A 23,178-nucleotide genomic window follows, 5' to 3' on the forward strand; every position below is an offset into this window, starting at 1 on the left:
GTGACCTCCTGCTCTTCTCTTCTCTCCCCACTCCAGGCTGTGACCATTGGACAAAGGGACAGCACTCAGCTGCCTCAGCCCCCGAGCCACCTCTCCTTCCCTGCTCTGCCCTCTGCCAGCTCAGGAGACCAGAGGCTCACCATCAGAGGGTACCGACCCCGGCCGGCCTGGGAGCACTGCACGGCCAAGTTCGGCAGCTTCCCCACTCCCCAGACCTGTGCCCTTTTGCCCGGGCAGGGTTCGGGACCCCTGAGCTAGGACTTACCAAGACCAGCCAGGGAGAAGCGAGATTGATGCGTGAGGCCCAGAGACCGTGTCGAGAAGAAAACTGGAGGCTGTCGGTAGAGCCCCTAGGCCATGGAGACGAGGGCAAGAGGCCCGCGTGGGCAGGCTCGCAGGACCGGTCTGTGTGTACATGTGTGTCTCCGTGCGCGACACCGTTTTGCTCTCGATCCCCGGCGACAAGCGGGAGCACTCTGCTGCCACAGCCCTGGAGCGCCCCTTGGCTGACTCAGTCCCTGGGTTGTGGGTTCCAGCTGCACTGTCTGGAAAGATGGGGTGGGGTCTGGGGCTGAGCACCCACCTCGTGGAGGCCACGGGGCCAAGACCTGGGCCGGGGAGCTCAGTTGTTCCTTTGTAAACATCTGTTCTCAGAGGCTCTCACCCAAGCCTGTCATGATCTGTGGCTCCTTTGCACATAGCTCCGAAGTGCACAAAGCAGTCTTGCATGTCTTTGAGTTCTGGGCCTCTCTGGGGCATGGGTCCCCATTTCTGCCGCCTTCTCCTGTTCTGTGAGAGCGCCGTCCCTTGTCGTCTCACTGCCCCTGCGCTCCCCTGCCGTTTGAAAAGCACAATGGCTTCCTGGCCAAGATGACTTCAGGGGGCTCCTTGCAGCTCACCTTTATCCTTGACACCCCCTGAAGTCTGGGGCCTGAGAACTGGGGGGTCTGGGGAGGAAGTTCTAGAACATTCCTTCTCTCCCCTCCTGCTCTGGCATCGACACCAGCTAAGTTTGTCCACCACAGCGACGGACGTGGGTCCCTGATCGACGTGTGTTGGGTTAAATTCGCAAAGGATTCCCCCATGCTTTCACCTTAGTAAGTCCTCTTGGGGAGGCAAGCAGGGAGACTGTAAGAGGGTCTGTGTTCTTAGCTCCTACCTGGTGCCAAGTCCCAGAGCGGCTTCCCCATGAGAGGTCTGTCTGCGCTTGCTCAGTGCTCATGCCTTCCATCCCTCCCTCTCGCTCCCTCCTGAGCTGGTGGATTTTCCCAACTACCTTGGGACCAAGGGTTATGCAGGAAGGATCCAGGAAGCAGGTCAGTCAGGGAGAATAAAATGGCGAGCCTCTTGTCTTTTGTTCTTAGGTCCCAGCCCTTAGGAGGGGATGTCTTCTGATCACAAAGCCTGTCTGACCTGGCAGCGAAAGGAGGCCTGTCCCCTAGCAGGGTGGTAGCCAGGCAGCTGGGCAGCAGACAGGATGCCCAGGGTAAGCCCACGGCCTCACTGTCCTCCCTAGGCACTGCTCAGGCTTGGTTTTCTTCTGGTCTCAACCTTATCCTGACATCCCCCTGCCAGAGAGGGGACCTAAGACTTCAAAAATCCTACCCAAGCTCAGACTCAGCACCCCACCTGATGTAAGGGGTGCGTGGGGGTCTTCCCCACTTTGGGTGATCCCAGACTGATTCATGCTGTGGGGGCCAAGCCTGCTTCCAAACTGGAAAAAATAACAAGATGGTCATGCTTCTGGAACCTCTGGCCAAGGGGTATGCCTGAGCCTCCCAGAGGGCCTTCCTGCATGGGCTCCCACCTACACAGGATCAGAGACTAAGGACACCCCTGTGGGCTATTCCTAAGTGGATGTTCCTCTTCTGGGGACTTCCGTGACTGTGGTTCGTGGCTCAACACTTGTGTATCTCGGGCCATCTTACACACACCCACACGAATCCCAGCAAGCCACCTGAAGGGCCGACCCTGAACATGGGCTTGGGCCTGCTTTGGCTCTGCCCACCAGCTCCCCAGAGACCTGGAATCCAGTCCTGGTTCCTCTAATCCAACCAGGACTTATGGGGTCTGTGGACCCCAGTCGTCGTTGGGGACCTGAGTGCAGGCAAGGAAGTGAGGAAGGGAAGGAGCTGGCAGGACACGGCGACCCTGCTGGTGGAAGGCTCGCCGGGACTGCTCCTTCCTGCCGCTGTCATTTCCAGAATTCACTCACATGGCCACCCAGAGCCTTTGGCAAGACCTGCAATGCGGGGGATCGTGGGGGAGGGTCACCAAAGGCTGATTTTTCTGTCTGTTTCGTGAGTACCAGCTTAAGATTAAGGACAAGGTCTGAGGGATCCAGGGGGATACCCCAGCCTTCCCTGCTCCCTAGGAACGTCTCTGCTTTGCAAAACAGGGTTCCTTGCATCTGTCCTTGGCCCCACACCACCTGCTCTTGACTTCTCTACCTTCACCTGCGTCCTTCCTTTGCCCTCACCTTCCTCGGTCTCCATAGCATCCAGACGTCCAAAGCCCCTTCCTGCCACCCTCCTCCTGGCGACGCCACCCTGAATTGTTTAGAAGGTAGTTTTCATTTGCAGACCTTGCAATTCAGGAAGAACCAAACCTCTGCTTTCCCCCCTGACCTCAGTCTTATTCATGAGTCAAGTACTGGGAGGAGGTCACATTCATTCATCTTCTGTGAGGAAAAAGGAAAAACAAACGGGAGGGGTGTGTGTGTGTGTGTGTGTGTGTGTGTGTGTGTGTGTGTGTTTACATAGTACTTGCCAGCCTTGCCTGTGATTCATTCTATAGAATTCACACAACAAAGACTGTGTGTGTGTGCACTTGTGCCCTGTGGCCGACAGCGAGCTGTTTAACTCTGGGCCCTGCTTTGAGCAAACCCTTACCTACACAGGCTTCCCAAGTGCACCAGTCCCCAGAGTGAAGATGCCTGGGAAGCCTTGAACTTACCATCTCCAAAGAGCACATGGATTTGCACCCTGAATGCTACCATTTCTCAGACCACATGCATTTCCTACCACGGCCCCCACCTTTCCAGCCCCCCTTGGTCATATGTGGGGTTATCCCCAAGCATGAAGCTGGAGACTCAAAGTCTTTACCTAATGGTGTTTCATCCGGGTTTTCCTTTTGCTGATCAAAGGGGAAAACCCCATCTTGCCACAGAGCCCTCCTCTTTCAGTTCTTTGGTCCATAGGAGCCCTGGATTGGTCTCTGACAGCTAGACTTGTATCCAGGATCTCTGGTCCTGCCCCTTTCCCACCCCACCAAACCAGGCTTCATTTCTTCCCACCATTTTTGTCCCCCACCCCTGTCCCCCGATTGCCAGTGGCCGATCATCTAAGGAAACACCAAGGAAATGGTATACACTTGGCCCAGGCCCAATCCCCATCTTGTGAAATCTAGACCTGAGGTCAGCAAAGTATGGCCCGGGGCCATATGCAACCACCCCACCCCCAAGAAGTTTTTACATTCTCTAATTGGGGGGAAAAAACAGAAGAAGATTTCATAAGACATGAAAACTCTATAGAATTCAGATGTCAAGAAATGAAATCCTATTGGCACGTGGCCATCGCCATTCATTTGCAGACGAACCACGGGTTTTGCGGGCTGTGGTGCCACAGCTGACTAGTTATGACAGAGACAGCGTGGCCCATAAAGCTGGAAATATTTATAACCTTGCCCTTTACAAGAGACACTTGCCAACCTCTGATCTAGGGGACTGGCTTACTGAAAAAGAAGCCAACTTGCATAGGGCTCCCAAGGGAGGAACATGAGCCAGACTGGGAGTTAGGGGGGCAGAGAACTCATTCCAGTGGGGAAAGAACTTTCTAGCAGCTTGACCCTCGATGCGAGATGGGCCGCTTGGGGAGGTGGGAAGCTCCCTGTCTTTGGAGAGGGCTGGGCAGACGTGAGGACTGGTTGGTGTACGTGCTGTAGAGGGAATTCGGGCTTTGGAGGATGGAAGGAGTGGTTCTATTTCAGACCCTATTACGTCCAGGCTGGCATATAACAAGATACCTTAGGTGGGGGGATTTCCACGGCAGGATGGTTCACAGTTCTGGGGGCAGGACCGGTTTCTCCTAAGACCTCCCTCCTCGGCTTTCAGTCATCCTGCCTCTCGCTGTGTGCTCACATGGCCTTTTCTCTGAGCCCGCACAACCCTGGGGTCTGTTTCTCTAGTCAGATTGGATGGGACCCCATCCTTAGGACCTAATTTCATCTTAGTTACCTCTTCAAAGACCCTATCTCCAGATACAATCACTTTGGCAGTTGGGACTTTGACCTAGGGATCTGGAGGGCGGGTAGGGGGAGGTGTGCATTGCGGCAGGGGGGCCACAATTCCATCCCATTCCAATTCCATGAAGACCCTTGATGTTCCTGAGACTGTGACTGTAGGGACTTTCCGGGCGACACTCCTATTCCTGGCTTTTGTTCCCACATCGTGCTCAACCTTGAGTCCCCAGATTTACCCTCCCCGTCCCCATGCCCTGCCAGCCTTTCCTGATCCACTCCCTCCAAGGACTGGTCTTGTTCTAGAGGCTGGAAGCCTAAAATCAAGGTGTCGGCAGGGCCGCACCCTGATCCCCAACACCTCTGCCAAGGGGTCCTTCCTTGGCCTCCTCTTCTTAGCTCCTGGTGGTTTGCTGGTCGTCTTTGGCTGCAGATGGATCTCCTCACCTCTGATTCCAAACACACGGCCTTCTTCGTGTAAGGCTGCCACCCTTCTCAAGCTTAACCTCGCCTTAACTAATGACACCTGCAATGACCCTACTTTCAAGTAATGTCACACTCTGAGGGACGGGGGTTTAGGACCTCAACGTATGTATTCTGTGTGTGTGTATGTGGAAGGGACATGATTCAACCCCTAACACCCACTAAGAAGCTTTTTCTCATGCCTTGACTGGTCACTGTGGTCACAGAAGACCTCTGGGGAGAAAGATCCCAGAACCCCTGCGCCATGAGGACCAGGACACTGATGTTGCTTTTGTCATATGGGATCCCTTCCTAGGTCTGAGAGTCCTGGACGTCAACGCCACGGGTGGGGGTGCAGCGGGTCTGTTGCGTGACGTGCACTTGACTGCTGAGCCAGTGCTTCCGCCCGGTCTGAAGTGCTCGGCGGCCTGACGCTTGCTTTTATTTACGTTCTTGCTCGGCGGCAGAGGAACGGATCATGGCAAGCCGCGTGCCTGCCGTGTCCTCCTTCGGCCGTGCCTGTGAGGTTTTGAGCAGGCTCGGGTGGATGCCAGCCCTGGGCTCCAGCCTCCGCTGACTGCCCCCTGCCCCCGCCATCAGCTGCACGCCCCTGCATGGGACTGGTCCTGACCTCTGAGGGCAAGGAGAAGCAAATGTGGGGTGGGCTTTGGAACATGGCGACCAGGGTCTTGAAGGTTCTCGTTCTCCCCGACTCTCTCTGAGTCACGCCAAGTAGGCCACCTTCCTCTCCAGTCACTGCCCCTGATGATCAGCACAAGTGACAGGTTCCTGTCTTGAGGTCCTACCAGCTACGTCATTCTCTAAACAGTTGGGGCAGAGTCGGGGGGGAGGTCCTTGCCTGATATGGGGCCTGGCACATAGTAGGTGCTCAGTAAATGCTTACAGAATGGAGAGAGAGGGTGAGGCACTGGTCTAGGGGGCCAGAAGCTGCTCCTTGCAGGGAAGGCGGAAGGGCTCCACAGGTGGGGCCCGGGCAGTAATGAAATTCCCACAACCAGGCTCTGTGCTATGGATTCCACCCCCCGCCCCCCGCAACGTGCATTGGCCAGGTTCCATGGATGTGACTCATAAAGAAACCCATTGGCCAGGTGTCCCAGGGCATCTAAGTGTGAAGGGCAAGAGTAGTCATCCATCCCTTAGAGCCTCTATTCACTGAGCACTTACTATGTGCCAGGCCAACAGTCCTGGGAAATAGGTACCGTTATTGCATTTCGCAGATGAAGAAACTGCGGCAAATGCAAGCCAGCCTGTTAAGAGGTAGAGCCAACGTTTTAAATATGAGTCTTTGGCCTCGTGGGTTCCGAGGAACCCAGCCCTGTTTGAGTGGTTTCTGCCACTGTCCCCCAGGAGGTTACTGTTACCGGCTTCTGTGGTTATGTGTAGCTTGTAACCAGGAGAGAGGGAGAGAAAACAGGAAGTGATTGAAGGAGGGTGCAGGAGAGGGTGGGGACCCCTGGAGGAGTTTGCACGGAAGCTCTCCGTTGTGTTCCCAGACTGACCGGCTGCCAGCAATGGCCCAGGTTTCCAGGAAGTGTGTGTCTGGGTTGGCAAAGCTGCTCCTGGGTCCTTCCAGCTCCCCTGCTCCAGGCAGCCTGCACCATCAGCCCAGCCCTCTGTGTCTCTCGTACTGGACTAGACATTTAACTGTGATCCCCTGTCCCAGGAAACTCACCAGTGAGTGCTCCTCCCTCTCAGGGCTGGGAAGGGCTCCTTCCTTCCTGTTCACTGAGATCACAAAACCCCTTTCCTTAACGCTTATTCCCAAGAATATGAAGGATTCCTCTCCATGAGGTTGAGATCGCTGCTGTCCTGTTGAGGACCGAACTGGAGGAAATGGGCTTTGCCTGGAGCTTGCCTGATCTAGGTTAGGCGCAGTTTACCAAGATGTTCCATAGACCTTTAAATTCATAGCAGACTAGATGGAAAGAATGTTGCATTATTAGAAGGGTCTTGGGACAAACACGCATGGGAAATGCTTAGGCAAAATAAGATTAAATTTTTTTTCTTGGTTGTAGGACTTATCAGAGCATTTAACACACTACTGTGTGGTAAAGATTTTAAAATCTTTAAAAGGTTGACAGCAGGCTGCTCTTCCCAAGCTTTCCCAGGCTTATTTCTGAATCCACATGATTAATCTCTGTGAGTCTGACTTGATACATTGCACAGAGGGCAAAGGCCAGTGTGCTAGCCCACGGAAAAGAGCAGCTGATCACCAGTATTTACAGACAGCAGCTGATCACCAGTATTTACAGACAACTTGCTCAGAATTGGCCTCCCCGGGAGGCTGGCACTGTGAATGCTGAACCTGGAAGGTGAATGAGATGCATCTGGGCAGAGAGATGAGGCTGGGGATGACCACTGGCCACCAGACGCACCTGCTTTTCCGTTCCATACTGTTAAGAAATGCTGAGCCCCAGGAAACCTTGCCCCTGCCACTCCATGTCCTCTTTCCAGGCCTGCTGATGGGAGACCCCAGTTCCATGTACGTGGACAGTGGTTCCATGCACAAGGATGCCACAAAGCAGAAAACTATGGCTGCTTGTCTTTCAATGGATGGGTCAAATCTGCTGTGTGGGGTAACTGTCCCAACATAAAACAGCTTGATGACCAATGTGGAAATAATAGACAAGTCATACACTTAGGGGGGTCAGCTAGGTTATTGGGATGACTATATAGAATGATCTATATCTAGAAGATCTAGATGAGTGATCTAGTCCAACGAGGGCAAATAATCCCCCTTTCTGCCACCACTGCCCCGTCCTGTACTCTTGGCAGACATTACTAATCAATCACAGCGTGCCTTTCTGCAGAGCACAGATGCAGCCTCAGGGCATCAGAGCTGCTACTGGATGAGGACACGGGTAACCATCCCTGATCTCATGGCAGCCTTCCTTTCCGAGAAGAAGGAGCTCAGGCCCAGAGAGGAAGGTAAACTCTCCCAAGTTAGGTCCTTTCTCAGAGGCAGAGGTGGATTTGGTCCTAAGGCCTTGGAAACTTCCAAAAGCCCAGTCATTTGGAGTCTTGGCTCTAGCTGGCGACAAGCTGTAAGGACTTTGCAGAAGTTTATTTTCAATCCAGAAACTTGGAGAATGCAGAAAGAGTCTGTCCTTAAGACCCAGTGTATGATCCTATTTGGGCATCTGCCTGCTTGGAGAGAGACATCATTTATCTCCTCGGGCCGGAATGCTGCCACCAACCACGTAACAGCTGGGCTGGAAGGCCTGGGGACCTTAAGGAAATACAATATGTGCGTGTGTGTTGTGGTCCTAGGTAGGTAAGACTGTTCTTGGAGCTGTTTGTAGAAGTTTCTGTGGTTCGATCTGGACATCTACGAAGTTAAGGAATGTTGCAGAGGGAGGAGGAGGAAAAGGAATCTGACTCCAGTTGCTTTTGGTTTCTTCCCTGCAAGGAAGGCTCAAAATCAAATTTTCACCCAGGTGGAATTCCCCGGGGTCCTAGTGGACCACCAGCTCTACCCCTACAACTCTTGAAATGCCTCTAATAAGCAGCTGGGGGCTGAGAGTGTGCTTTCCGGGTGCTGCCTCTTTGCTTCCTTCCTCCCCTTATCCTCCACCACCACCACCTCCTGCCAGATAACATCTGCCCCGGCTGGCCTATGAGCTGAGGAGAAAGTCACACAATAGTAGAGACGAAAAATAGCTGCATGTATTCAGCTTGAATTAGCTCTGAAGAAAGGCGCCCTCCCTCCCTTGAGCAATTGTTTATGCCAACGTGCTATTTGCATCGTGCCTTCTTAGATCTGAAAGTCTAATGATTAAAAACAAATCTTAGTTTTTCTTTTTCACCACTTAAGAAAAAAAAAGAAAAGAAAAACCACCAGCTTGGCTAGTTCCTCCTGTTTAAAAATACCCTGACTTCCAGAGCTAGAGTGAGGATTTTGGAAAGCCTGTGGCTAGGATAGTGGGAAGAAACACAGGCAGACAATAGACAGAGAGGCCTTTCTGGACAGTGATGACTGGTGAAGGCGGGAGAGGGGTCTTGGCGTCCTCATGCAGATGCCGACGTCCGGGTTGGTTCGGAATGCGGTGGGCTTATTTCGTCATTGGCCGTGTATTCAATGGATCATTTATTGAGCATCTATTACATCTTGGACCCTGGGCGTTCAGTGATGAGGGAAACAAAGTCATTCTGAGCTTAGGGCCTGGTGGGGGAGCTGGACAAGGAACCGCTCAGCAATATATGAATCACAACTCATGGAGGCTTAGGGAAGGAAAACCAACGGTCGGCCGGTAACAGGAGATTGTGGGGGTGCCTGCTGTGGAGGGAGCAGGTGCAAAGATCTTTCTGAGGAGGTGACATTTGAGTGGAGCTCTCAAGGAGGGGAAAGAGGAAGGGACGATCCTTCTAGGCCAAGGTCCTTCAAATGCGGCACTGTTGATACTGGGGACCGTTTGTCATGATGGGGGCATGTCCTGTGCGTGGCAGGATGGCCTCCACATACTAGATGCCCATGGCACCCTCCCTTTCCTGCTACCCCCAAGTTGTGACAACCAAAGATGTTTCCAGATATTGCCACATGTCCCCTGGGTGACACCACCTTGTTGAGAACCACCATTCTTGACAGAAGCAGTTGCAAACACAGACACCCCAGGGGAGGGCAGAGTCCAGCGCCGGCGAGCAGGGCGGACAGGGGATGAGCCGCGCTGGGCACTGGGGGCCCGATGGGAGCATCCAGGCTGGGGAGGGTGTCGGAGGTTTTCTGAGGGCAGTGGCAGAGCACTGGGGGGTTTCAGGAATATCGTGTCATCATCTGATCTTCACTGGTTTGAGGCAAGGCACGAGGTCTTGAGTGTGCTGTCTCCTGGCCAGGTCACTAGGGTACGGATCTAGCTTGCAGCCATCTGCAGCCTTGCAGAGAAAAGGGGAAATCAGACAAAGGGAAACGGGAAACCTCGGGGAGGAAGATCCTCAAGTGTCGGCGGCACCAAAATGGGCTTTAAATGGAATATTTAGCATCTTCAATGGTTTGAAGGCAGCCTAGGGAGGGAGGGCATTGACTGGCCATTCCCCATCTACACGGACGAGACAAGGTATGGGTGGGAATCTCGGTCACATCCTCCCCTTCCTTCCGTCGTGGTCCACATTCCCATGGTCCTTCTAGGAAGCGGCTCTTCTCCTTGACCTTGGCCTCAGGCAACCCTAGCGCTGCTCTCCAGGGCCACTCAGGGAAAACCCCTGTCTTCCCCAGGGAAGGAGAGTCCCCAGACATGCCAGCTTCCTTCCGATCCCCTACTTTACTGTTGAGGAGTTAACACAGGTGTCTCTGGCAGAGCATAAGCAGCAAAATGGATGGTGTGGATGAGAGGGGGCAGTTGGATCCGGTCCCACGTGGCTGATGTGGGCGTGGCTGGGGGCAGTGGGTGTGGTCGAGCTCTGCAGGGCCTGTGGCTCTACCCCTAGAATCCGATCCCATGGACTCAGCGGTCCCAGGACTGGGGAGCAAGGCAGCCAGGCACGGCAAAAGGACTGGGGCTGGGAAACCTGTTTTGGTAAGCTGGGGATACTCAGCCAAGCACCTTCCAAGAAGGATGCCGAGTTGATGGGGGTCCTGCTCCCTCGGTGGGGGCCGACCTCTCCCCACCCCAGCTCTGCCCGACTCGGGGGCAGTGGCCGCTTCAGTGTGTCTTGGACAATTAATGCAATGCATTGGTCATCCAAGATTGTAGCCATTTTCCTTTGTTTATTTTTCTATCTGTGTTGCTAATAATAATACTAAAATGGGTACATATGAACTTGTGTAAGTTCAAGTAACTGCTATGTAGCTACAGTGTAGACACAGGCTACCCTCACGGACTGGTCCAGCCACAGCAAGGTTCCCACCCCAGCCCACTGGCCTCCCAACCAGCCTCCTACGGAGTGTTGGGCAGCGGCCTGCAAGTCCTGGGTGGCCAGCTGGGCAGTGCCTGGCTGGAGCGGGTGCTGAGGGAGGGCACGGCCGACGCGGGCTGCCTGAGGCTCGGCCTGAGCACAACTGGGAGATGCACAATGTCTTCTCTGGCTCCTTTCTCCCCCTTATTAAGCAGCCCTTCCCTGGGGTCCCTGTGCTCCCTGCCCCAGGGAGTGCTGTCCATTATTCCTCTCCCAGCACCCCCGCACATGCTTCCCAAGCTTGCTGTCAGAAATAAGTCCTCAGAAGGCCCCAGGCCTTGGTACAGAGTGGCCGGAAGCCCAAATACAGTCACCTGGTCCCCCAAGCGTGTTGGACGCCCACTGCCGAGCTGTGGGTCACCTGAGGGCCCATGTTCCCCATGCATCAGACTCCGTGGCTCCGTGCATCAGCCTCACCTTCCACAAGGCACTGCTGCCATGCCGTGTTCCACATGCTCCACTTTTTGGACTGTCCGTGGATTTTAAGTTTCACCATTTGAGCTGCTGAAGGCTTCTAGAACAATCTTCCCCATATTTCCAAGGCTTGTGTCCCCAGCCACACTCCCCAGCATCAAGCAACCCTAATGCCTTTAGTCCCCAAGACTGCATGTCAACTCATTCAACAAGTATCTATTAAGTGCCTCCTGTGCCCCCTGGGAAACTGGGGAATGAGAGTGGCACCGGCCTTTAGGGAACCCCAGAATCTAGAGGAGGGGGCAGACAGGTTCTGAGAGAGATCCTGAGACCCCAGAGGAGCACCCAACCCAGCAAGGGCCTTCCAAGAAACCTTCTCAGAGGAGGGGACGTCACCTCCTCTTGCGATTTGAGGAGAGGAGTGGGCGGTGTAGGGAACAGTGTGTCACGTAGAGGGAACAGCCCATGGGCAGAGGCAACATCATGATTTGTTGAAAGCCGGATGCTGGGTACTTGCTCTGTTCTTAACTGCTTTCCCCTAAGCATGGCATCAGGGCCTGAGAGAGCCCATCCCCAAACACAGGTGCCGTTGGCGCATAGAGACCTCACCACCTCCTGCCGTGTTTTGGTCCTGGCGACTGGACTCAGGGTTCCTGGAGAAGATAATGTCCCGGAAGGGTTTCATGCTTGCTAGAGTTAGGTGGTCCTTTGGCTGCCTCAGATTCTCTCTGGAGCCCTCTCTGGCCATGCGGGCCTCCCTCTGTGTCCCTGCCTGTCTGCACACATTGTCTGTGTCTTAGGACCTTTCACTGGGTTCTTCAAACCACGGGTATCTCTGCTATGGATAGGTTGGCGATCAGCCTTCCCTCTAAAGCATTTTCTTCCCTGTCTTTGCTTCTGCTTCACAATCCTTCCTACCTCCTCTTGTGACCTGTGTCTCGGATCTCTCTGAGGCCCACACCACTGTCTTACCATAACAGAAAGCTGTCTCACCGTGGCCTCTTTCCTGGAGAGTTTATGTCACTCTGTGGCATAGGCCACTGGAGCATTGAGGTCGAGGATGTGCGTGAATATGGAAATTTACTGATGGAAAGACCCCACTCTAGGGGTTTCCAACTAACCATTACAGGTGTAATGGGCAAAACACTGGTTTGTTACAGAGTCGCTGAAGAAGACCCAGGGATCAGAGTGGGCCACAGGCCAGGTCTGTAATATAGCATAAAATGTGGGGATGTGTCCTCTTGGTGGGATATTGTATCCCACTATCCTTATAAATATATGTCAGGGTTTGAAAGATGGGAAACAGAGTTTCTTTGCTGACTGTAGGACTCCCGTGGTGTGCATGTGGTTGCTTAATTTATCAGGTTTACCTGCTTCAACTTGACTCAATGTGCATTTCTTAAGCCACCCCCTCTTGTGGATAATGACCTCACCATCAGTTTCTCAGTGCCAGCACTTCCCCCAAAGGGTTCTTTGGATTTTCCTTGGCTTCATGCAACCTACTAGCACTTAGTATGCCCCAACCCTCAAGGTTATTGGAGGGAGTACACGAAATAATGAATGTTAATAGAATTGCACAATACCTGACACACAGTAGGTGCTCAGTAAATGTGGTTTCTCGTCTCACTGGCCCAACCAAAATATCCCCAGGAATTCCACTTCCAGGGAAATATTCTAGGAAAAAAAATGGAGGATTGGAATGGGGAGGTGGCTGGTGGGTGTGATCCATTTTCTTAGGGGCTGGTGCTCTGGTGGACATGGGGCGGGCAACCCAAGACTCATAAAGACACCCTCCAGCTGCTGTGGGGTCATCATGCATAGGGGAGAGGCTCAAACTTAGGAAACTGGAGAGCCTCTGGCAAGATCAGTCCTCTCCAAGGCCCCAAGATGGAGGCCAAGGGCATTCACTGGGGCTGGATGAGTCTGGTCACATGTGGTGAGTGCCCCAAAAGTGGGCCATCGGGTCCCACCCTGAGCTTTGTTTCTCTCTCCCTGTGCTTTGAACTTGCACTGGGGCCCACTCCATGAACTTTACCGCATGATTCATTCGGTTGATTACTCTCAAAGTTATTGAACTTAGGAAAATTCTCAATTGTAAAAAGGCTTTCTCTCTATGTAAATTACGCTGTTACCTTTTCTATACAAAAAGTATATATACCTATAAATATTATACATATATATATTATATATATATATACATATATATATATATATATATAAAAAGATGAATTCTTGTACAGACTGATATGGACCAATGGTCCCAATTGTTTTCTCTGTGTTTGTGCTGACTGTTGCAGAATGGGTTAATGTAAGAAGTTGGTTTCATGTTTTCCTTTTGGGGCCACTTCTTTTCCTCCCTTTTTATCTTGGTCTGTCTCAGTCTCTGTCTCTCTCTTACTCATTGCCAACGTCTCGTCGCTGGGAAAGAACAGTCGATTCAGATGCCATCCAGGAAAAGAAGGCCAGATGGATGGAGGGTCCACTGTGTATATGTGTACAGAATCCTTTATAAAGTTTTCTACACTTCTCAAAAAAGTATTTCTAACTTGGGCTGTTGGACAGGTTGTGAGCCTCTGAGCCGGCAAGACTATTGTTTCTTGTGTTTAGTGCAATGTTTAGTGAGAATCCAATTGTCTGAATTATTTATGCCAATAAAGAATTTGAGAACTACTGCATCACACTGCCGCCAAAATAAGTGTGAATTCTGTTGTTGTTTGCCGTACGGAAGAAATCCTGAGATGTGACACTGGCCAGCGTATTAGTCAGCTCTGGCCACAAGAACGGTGCATAACAAACTTTCCCAAAATTCCATGGCTTACAACTACTGGCGTTTATTCTCGACCTCCTGTGTTTGTAGGTTTTGGCTGGCTTAACCAAGTCTCCCCTTTAGGTGTCTGGTCAACTTCAAGTCTGTTTCACATGTCTCCCTGAAGGAGAAGCTTCCTGGGGCATACTCATCCTCTAGCTGATCACCAGATCGGAAGCGCCAAGCCAAACTGTGCAAATACATTCAAAGCCTCTCCTCAAATTACGTTCATTATAATCCAGTGGCTGAATCGAGTCATAGGACACAGCCCTTCTTTTCACTTGTTTATTTATTTGAGAGAGAGAGGGGAGGAGCGGGCACAGTTGAGCAGAGGGAGAGGCAGAGGAAGAGGGAGATCTCAAACAGACTCTGCGCTGAGTGCAGAGCCCGACATGGGGCTCGGTCTCACGACCCTGAGAGCAAGACCTGAAATCAAGAGTCAGACGCTTAACCGACTGAGCCACCCAGGCTCCACTGACCCAGACTTTCAGCAGGATGGGGCCGTAAACTTCACGCAGACCAGGACGTGGAGGGAAGTGAGGGCTTGCTGAACGGTGACTAATGCAAGTTATCGTAGCCTGGCCAAGTATCCCAGCCAGCCAGCCACAGGTGAGTTTTCTCCCTAGGGGTAATACGGGGTGATGAATACACCCACACATACGTACGTGCACGCACATGTACACATATACATAGGCACACACAAATATGGCTGTGCGTATTAACCACCTGCTCTGTGCCCAACCCACTCCCCCCCACCACCACCCAATTCCATTTGACAGACGAGGAAGCTGGGTTCAGGGGATGGAGTAATTGACCCATCACAAGGCAAGAAGCCAGAGCTCGTGATCTCTTGAGGACACACGCAGCACAGCGGGTCCCAGGTACCTTGGATGGCTAAAGCCCACTAAAGTACTTCTATGAAACAAGACCTCTTCTGATCTGGAAAACCAGCCAGTGAGGCAGGGAATATTCCATTCGTCCAACAGCAGAAGGAAACGGAGGACAACTCTGACTCGGGCTCTAACATTGTCAACCCACCTTCTCGAGGGCCATTTTCTCCCATTCACCACAGTCAAATTGGGAGGTGAGCATGAGGGGACCCATTTTTACAGATGGGGAACTGAGGCTCCAGAAAATCAGAGTCTCGTGTGGTGTCTTGGCTTCAGTCCTGGGCTGTAGCACTCACACGGGCTGTGTGACCCGGCTGGACAGGGATGGCGACTTTCAGAGCCCTGGTTCATTTGTGAAATGGGGATAATAATTGCTCTACTTCAGAGAGCTGCGCTCAGAATTGAAAGCAGGTAAGTAAAACACTTCACACCGTTCCTGGCATCAACAACCAATAGACATTATTTATTTCAAGCCCAGATCTGACATTTAGCTCTGGGACAGCGTTGACTTGGGGAGGAGGTGTGGAACGAGACCAGAACCTTCCATCTTTATTGCTCCTATTTCAAGCAGAAGAGAAGGGGCCAGAGTCTTCCCTGGGGCCTGGAACTAATTGATTGTCCTGGTTCTGGCTTGTGGTCCTCTGTGGCCGCAGGGCCACCATTAATCAGGCACAGCAGGTGTTGAAGTGAGTGAGGGAGGCCTTGCAAGTCAACGGAACTGAACAGCTCATTAACCTCCGTGCACACGCTGCAGGGGAAGTACCTGGGAGCCAGAAGCAAGGCGCAGAGGAGGCCACCCCGTTGTCCAGGTAGCAGGGACAAGGGTTTGCAGACCCTTCTGGCCCCGGGTTCCTCCTCACCTTTGCTTCAACTGAGATCCTCCAGAGCCCACCCTCATCTCCCATCTCCCACCAGCTTGTTCCCAGACACGATGCTAAGCAAGTTACACTTGTCATCTCATTTAACCGTCGCCGTGGTCCTCTGAAGCAAATACTTCATTGTCCCCCTTATGCAGATGTAGCAAACTTGAGTCTCAGAGAGGCCTGCCTGAGCCAGAAGCATCCTGATGCCTAAGCAGCGGGGTAAGCCCTAGATTTGCATTCGAGTCCGGGCTATAAACCACTTAGCAGCTCTGTGACCTTGGGGAAGTCACTTTGTCCCTTGGAGACCCCGTCTGCTCATCTCTAAAGTGGGCATCACGACAGTGTTTTCTTCATGACTCAGTGACATGGCACAAAATACTTAGTGTTTAGTGCAGGGTAAGCCCTCGGGGCATATTTTAGTTTGGGATGTTCTGGGAAACAGTGTTGGGACTTGGATGGGGGACAGTGTGGAGGGCCTCAATTGCCAGGAAGAGGCGTTGGGGCTGGGCCTGATGAGTGGTGGGAATCCAGGGTCCCAGTCAGTGGATGGGAAGTGGTCAGACCCATGAGTCCCATAGCTTCCCCCCCTCCTGTAACAGGTCCTAGGGGAAGGATACCTCCTGGGCCTTTCCTACATCTTCCAAGATGCTCCGAGAGGTCCAGGCAGCGCCCAAAGGTATGGGCTTTGCAGGAGGTTCAAGCTCCAGGAGGAGTGGAGCTAGGCAAAGAGGAGGCCCTAGTCCCTGGCCTACAACCTCTTCTCTTGGGCTTACAGCTTGCAGGGGTGTACCCCCCTCAAACCCCCGCTTTACCTGCCAGAGCTGATCTCTGTGTGTTCACATGAACACACACACACACACACACACACACAATGGCAATCAGCCACTTTCAGAACGCTCAACTTCCCACGGCTCACCCACATGCCCACACCCCTTGGTCCCCACGCTCACTCACCCCCACTCCCCCAACCCACCCCTTCCCTCTGGTTGCAGCTGGATACCTGCAAGCCTTATTTGACTACTGCCATTTGTGTTGCTAAGACATGCCTGAAGGTCATGGCTTGTCTGAAGAACCCAGGATCATTGCTCCTGGAGTGGGCCGTGGGTTCTGGGGCTGCCGGCAGGCAGGCAGGCTGGGACTTGCCTGCATCCAGCTCTGTGCCGAGTCGTAAATGTCCCTGCCCTTCCAAGGGCTCTAAATCACTACAGTGTCTGACAATTGGGTCATTGTTTCCCCTGCACCATTTATAACTCGGGAGGCTCTCCTGGGGGTTTACGCTCATGTGAAATGCCACCTCAGCCACTAATGAGCCAAACAAGGAAAAACACAGTCTTGGGCCCCAGGAACAGTGGCTTTAGCCGGTGTATGGAATTTTCCTGAAATATGTTCATGGCAGGTAAATGAGTGTGATCAAAAAGCAAAAGGGCACTGGGTGAAAGTAAGTTAAGTACGTTTCTTTGCTGCAGGACTTGTCAGAGCTTTTAATATGCTCACATACCTTATAAACTCTCCCAGAGGGGGCTAGAGGATATAGATTTCCCAACTTATCTGTCCCAGAACCTTGTATCTTAGGGGATTCCTGTTGCATGGAATGCTTTGAGAAACACTGGTCTCAGCCATGGAAAAAATTCAAAGTATATTCTTGGACCCTGACGGTTCATATGTCCTGGACCATTAAATGAGAAAGAAAAAAAAAACAAAACTTTAGGGACACTGGTATATTGTCTCAGATTTTTATTTTACAAGTAAAGACATCAGAAGAAGAAAGCAAAGAAAGCAAAACACAAATACGATTTCTGCAACTTATTGTCACCATTGTTTTATAAGAGAAAGGCTATTATTAACAAAAAAAATAAAAAATAAAAAAATAAGGTGACCATAATTTGAGGAATAAAATTCAAATACACTTGTATTTTTCTCATTTCTCCAAAGCCCTGTCCATATGCAGCAGGAGTCCATATACAAGCCTTATACAAGTGTTTGGAAGGGGGGGGCACACCAGCTTCGTGTTCAAGTTCCAAGCTCTGGAGTTGGAAACCAGGGCTTTGAACCCAGCTCTCCCACTCAGGAAACTTGGCCCTGAATAATTGCAGTTAGGGGTTCCCCTCTCCGACCTCCGAGTGCCTTTGCTTCTCAGGCTGCTCCTATGACTTCTTGGGAAGACTGTCCTTGGGATGCTGGAGAAGCTTCCACATCCTTCCAGGGCAGCCGTTAGTGGTGACGGGTGGTGTAGAAGCCAGTCGGAACCCTTGAAGGAGGATGACCCTTGAGGTGCAACTTATACTCCAGGCTTCCCACCCCGCAGTGTCACACTGAGGCTGGGACCTCCCCTGAAATAGCCCCTCCCTCGCCCCCTCCCCTCCCCATCTCCCCTGGGAACGCTTCCTTAATAAACAGTAGCAGGGAGCCTAGCTCCTAATTTAAGAAAGGCTGGTATTTGCTATTGTTCTTCCATTGCCAATGGAACCCATGTGTCTTTGGGGTTTGCAGCAGCTCTCCCCAGTCCAGAAACCCAAGAGATCAGTTCGGTACAAGAAAGACCGACTGTGGAGTCCCGACCCACCTGGGATCTCAGCAGGAAGCTGCAGACTCAGCCTCTCTGCAAATGCCCTCCCCACTCCTGCCAGGGTGACAGGGGCTGGAGCTTGAGGCTCTGGAACCAAGTCCCCTCTAGTACAGGGTTTCCCTCCCTCTGACTTTTATTCAGAAAGAATGGAGCTTCAACACCTCCAAAAAAATATCTTAGGATTTTGATTTATTTTTTCTTCCTCTTTTTTTTTTTTTTTTTTTTTTTTAATTAACGTCTAATTCCATACCAGCAGTGTGACTGCAGGGTCGGGCTTGGTGGGGAGTGGGTGGGCAGCAGGACTGCTGTGTTCTAGTCCGGCTCTATCCTGGTTCTTGGTTCTATGTGACACTCTCCAATCCCAATGAGATCTTTTTAAAGAATGGAAAGTCAGATCTTAAGGAACTTTTTTTTCTTATTTTTCAAAGATTTTATTCATTTATTTGACAGAGAGAGAGAGAGATCGTAAGTAGGCAGAGAGGCAGGCAGAGATAAAGGGGGAAGCAGGCTCCCCGCTGAGCAGAGAGTCCAATGCGGGGCTCAATCCCAGGACCCCGAGATCATGACCTGAGCCGAAGGCAGAGGCTCAACCCACTGAGCCACCCAGGTGCCCCAGATCTTAAGGAACTTAAGGAACAATGGCCAGAAGATCTTCAGGAAACCAGAATTTGCTCATTGCTGCTGCCACTTTGGCCAGGATGCAGATATGAAACACTGCTGAGTGATGTCCCCTGGACACTGACCTGGGGTGGGGGGGTAGATTGGTCAGTATCACTCACTGACGTCCTTTGCAGTTACTGTATTAAATATGAAATTAAGTCCTTTTATCGCTGATTTTTAAGTTTTCATTTGCAACCTACTTGAAATGATATTTGCCTCCATTGCTGATTTCTCTATCTCAACGTAAACATTTAGATCAAAGGACTTAGTGCTGTTTTTCATTACAGCAGGACTTGGCAAATTACAGCCCCCAAGCCCCATCTGACCTGCCTCTTATTTCTGCACAGACTGATTCTTATATTTTAAGTGGTTGGGGGAAAGTGGGAGAATATTCCATGACATATGGAAATTATATAGAATTCAAATGTCAGCACCCATAAATAATGTTTTATTGGAACACAGCCATGCTCAAGGTATGGTCTGTGAAGCCAAAAATATTTACTTTCTGGCCCTTTACAGAAATTGTTTGCTGACTCCTGCATTACAAAATGGTCAGCACTCTCTAGGGAAGGAGGAGACAAGTCTGTTCATCAGGGGACAGTGAAAGGACATCCAGCCACAGTGGATTGGGATTGGGAAGGTTCTTTCCCAGATGTCAGAGTCCCTCTTTTGCTCTCCTAGCAGCCCCTAGCAGCCTGGCTGCCCACCTTCTCTGCACCCTGCAGGTGTATGCATCCCCAGTAGCCCCTGGGAAGACAGCCCTGCATGAGTCCACCTGCCCACCAAAGCTGATTGGTTCAGAGGGGTGGACACGTGACCCATGCTGAGCCAATCAAATTTATTTCCCTGGGAATTTGGAATTCTGACCTGGGATTTGCAGGCAGGGGTTGGGGGCTAGGTAGTATTAGGAGCTAAATGTGTCGCTCAAAGAAGGTCTGAGAATTTCTTCTTACTGACACCCCCCCGCCCCAGCAGATGGTTTCTTCTTTTCCTTGATTCCTTGGATTCTCCAGATGCTCTATATTCTAATCAATCCTCCCTCTTCCTCTTTCTTCAAAGCTTAGTTAGAATCGTTTTCACCACTTGCAAACCAAACAAACTTGAGGAGTGACCTGGTCTCTAGCCCAGAACTCTGCTCAAGATCCATATGATACCAAGTCAGGTCTTAATGTCATTTCTCCTCGCAGAGAGGTATTTGTTGCAAAACTCCAGAGCCAAAAAGAAGAAGACAATTACCTTCTAAGTAAATTAGAAAGATCTGAACAGAGCAGAATATGACTAAGGGTTTATTTTTAAATATAAAAGAAAATTGTTCAAGATGATTTCTGAGGCAATTTCATTAAAGATTCCCTTAAACTAATATTTTATTAGGCAAGTTGTTGAGCCTATTGGCGGTTCAAGTTTTTTCATCGCTGTCAAATGCGGATATGACATGACCTCATAGGATGAATTTCAAGACTGATGCAAAGTTTTTGGAACTTTGAAATATAAAGAGGGTTGGACAGGAAAACAGTAACACACTGTAGAGAAAGAGCAAGGACTTCACAGTCAGCCAGACTTAATGCTGGAATCCCAGATCTGTCCACTCACTAGCTGGGCAGTTAACTTTGGGTCAGTCGCTTGACCTCTCTGAGCCTCCATTTCACCATCCATTCATAACATGGAGATAATAGTAGTCTCTATGCCACAGGGTCATTGTGAACATTAAATGAGGTAATACATGTAAACCACTTACCACAGAGCCAGGCACGTGGTAAACCAAATACCTGCTGGCTGTGGTGAACAATTTTATGATAAGCCACCCAGATGAAGGTCAATGCTATTTCCAATGCATCCCTTTACCTCCATTGCAATCCTGCAGTCTCCACCTCCCCCAAGTCTGTGAGCTACCTGGTCCATCTTTCCCTTCTCATTGTTTCATCAACAGTTGACCTTTAATACTCAAGGCTTTTGCTGGAAGGAACTTGCCATCTCCCAACATGCTGGGAGAGGAGGGTCTCTGGGAGTTGAGGGGTTTTTACCACTTCTGCATCCTTAACTCCCTCAGATACTTCTTTCCCAGCCTTGGGTGATTTTCTTCCACTCACCATCAGGATTCGTGATTACTCAAGAGGGACCTCCACAATCTTTACAGACACAGTAGCCAGGTCCACGGGGCATCAAGAGAGGAAGTTGTGCTCTCTGCCAGGGGCTTTACCCTCAATACTCCCACGACACTGGAAAGCTGTTCTTCCTGACTTGATGGCCAGTAGCCACCACATAGCGATTTAAATTTAAATTTAATTAATCAAGTAAAATCTGAAAATCTGAGGCTCGGAGTCATGCAACTCCGTGGCCAAGCCAGGATTGGCACTCAGTCCCCTGAGTTCAAACCGCTGGGTGATCTATTGTCAGTAGTAAAGAGAATATTCTAGTAAGAAGCCGTAAGAAAACAAGGAGGGGACTGCCTTGCAAGTGAGCTCCCTGTCAAAGTGTCCCAGTGGGATGTTGTAAAGGGGACTCCAGAAATCGGGAGAGAGTTCTGAAAAAGCTGGTTCATTTCCATCTCAGCACTGGGATCTTCAAGGACAGAAAGAACATAAAGGAGTCACCAGCCAAGCAAAAGAGAAGCATAATGAGAAAAAAAAAAAAAAACAAAAAAAAACAGCATGGCAACCCACAGTCTCTGTGAGCTCAGGGACGCCTTACCCACTGAGCTGAGAATATCTTACCTCTTAACCTCATTCTCACAGTCAACAAAACTTTCCAGGCCTGCCCAGTGCAGTCATTGGTCAGATGTGGCCATGGACACCTTGAAATGCGGCAAGTCTAATTTGAGATGAAAGTGGTATTACCCACCGGATGTCTAAGGCGTTCAAAAAAGTCAGGAAGAATGTAAAGTATCTCATTAAAAAATTTTATATTGATTACACATCGATGTGATTGATCATTTCTGACCATACTGGGTTAAAGAAAGCACTTTATTTTTGTAAAGAGTTTATTTATTTATTTTAGACAGGGAATGGGACAGGCAGAAGGAGAGAATCCCGAGCAGACTCCCCTCTGAGTACGGAGCCCGACTCGGGGCCTGAGCCGAAATTAAGAGTCAGATGCTTAACAGACTGCCCCACGCAGGTGCCCCTCAAAAAAAATACTTTATAATCGGTTATAAAGTAACCTGTTGCTTTTTACCCTTTTAATGCGGCTGCTAGAAAACATATGGCTAGATCTGGGGCTCACGGCGTATTTCTACTGGACGGCACTGCTCTAGAGCTGGGTGCCGGTCCCTGCCGTGTGCAAGAAGGCACAGAGCGGGCCCGGAAGACTGGGGACAGCCAGCTGGCGAGCCCAGACAGAGGACAGGCGCTGGGTGTGTTTCAGTGTGGACGAGACAGAAAAGCTGGAGCTCGGTCTTATGGCTTAATTGCACAAGTGAACAGGCCATTTTAGCACGAGGAGGTAAGTGCCAGGGTAGGGGAAGCCTGGGGTGCAGGAGCTCAGGGGAAGCACCTGCCTGGGTGGGAGATGGTCTCGGAAAAAGCTTCCAGGGGAAGGTGATGTCCAAAATTAGGCACAGAAATCAACTTGCTTTTCCAGAACCCTCTCCCGATTTCTGGAGTCCCCTTTACACATCACTGGAACACTTTGACAGGGAGATCATTCACTCACAAAGCAGTCCACTCCATGATTTCTCACTGCCTTGTACCAGAATATTCTCTTTAGGAGTAACACACACTACCAGGCGCCGGGATGCCATCACCTGAGCTCGGAGCCCTTCCCTTGCCATCCTGAGAGTCCAGTCTGTACCCTGGGCACCTGCCCCACGTCTGGTTCATGACAGCCCCATGGCTGACAACCTAGCCAGCTGCCTGCTCCCTTCTCCGCTTGACAAGCCAAGCAGGCTGAGTCACAGGCTCAGCTCCTCCCAACCCACGTGGGGCCTGGGTCTGGGCCAGAGGGATGAGCTGCCTGCCAGGGTGCCCGTAAGTCAGACCGAAAGGAGCCCATGAGCCTCACTGAGGATTAGACCTAGGAATGTTCTGGAATCCCACACTGTACCTTGGAGCTCCCCAAGGGGCAGATCCGGCAGAGAGACACGTTATTCTATCAGGAAGGAAACCAAGACAGAAGGGATGGGGACAAGGGGGGGGGGCATCCTGCCTGAGAATGCTATTACAATAATTATTAATGCTATATGTTGTCATGGTTAATTTTTAGAATGTGCCAGCTTCCTCTGCATGGGGACCTGTCCACCCTGCTCACTGCTACATTGCCCTGTGGTCCTAAGAGTTATCTAGCACATAGTAGGGGCGTGAGTTCTTCTATTGAGTAAGTGCGTGAACAATAACCACCTGTTTCTCAAGGACATACGACCAGGAACTACATAATTTT

General features: G+C 51.0%; 1 protein-coding gene across 4 annotated transcripts in view; it reads left to right on the plus strand.

The window, feature by feature from the left end:
- KSR2 (kinase suppressor of ras 2) overlaps positions 1–13,704 on the plus strand; it is a 413,744-nt gene extending 400,040 nt beyond the window's left edge. For all 4 annotated transcript variants that reach the window (XM_032309540.1, XM_032309545.1, XM_032309544.1 and 1 more), the window contains one exon: positions 37–13,704. In XM_032309540.1, the coding sequence (XP_032165431.1) occupies positions 37–43 (7 nt within the window). In that variant the 3' untranslated portion in view covers positions 44–13,704. The remainder of the gene's footprint in view (positions 1–36) is intronic.
- The last annotated feature ends 9,474 nt before the right edge of the window (positions 13,705–23,178 follow it).

The sequence above is a fragment of the Mustela erminea genome, chromosome 13, assembly GCF_009829155.1.
Source record: "Mustela erminea isolate mMusErm1 chromosome 13, mMusErm1.Pri, whole genome shotgun sequence".
Lineage (NCBI taxonomy): Eukaryota > Metazoa > Chordata > Mammalia > Carnivora > Mustelidae > Mustela > Mustela erminea.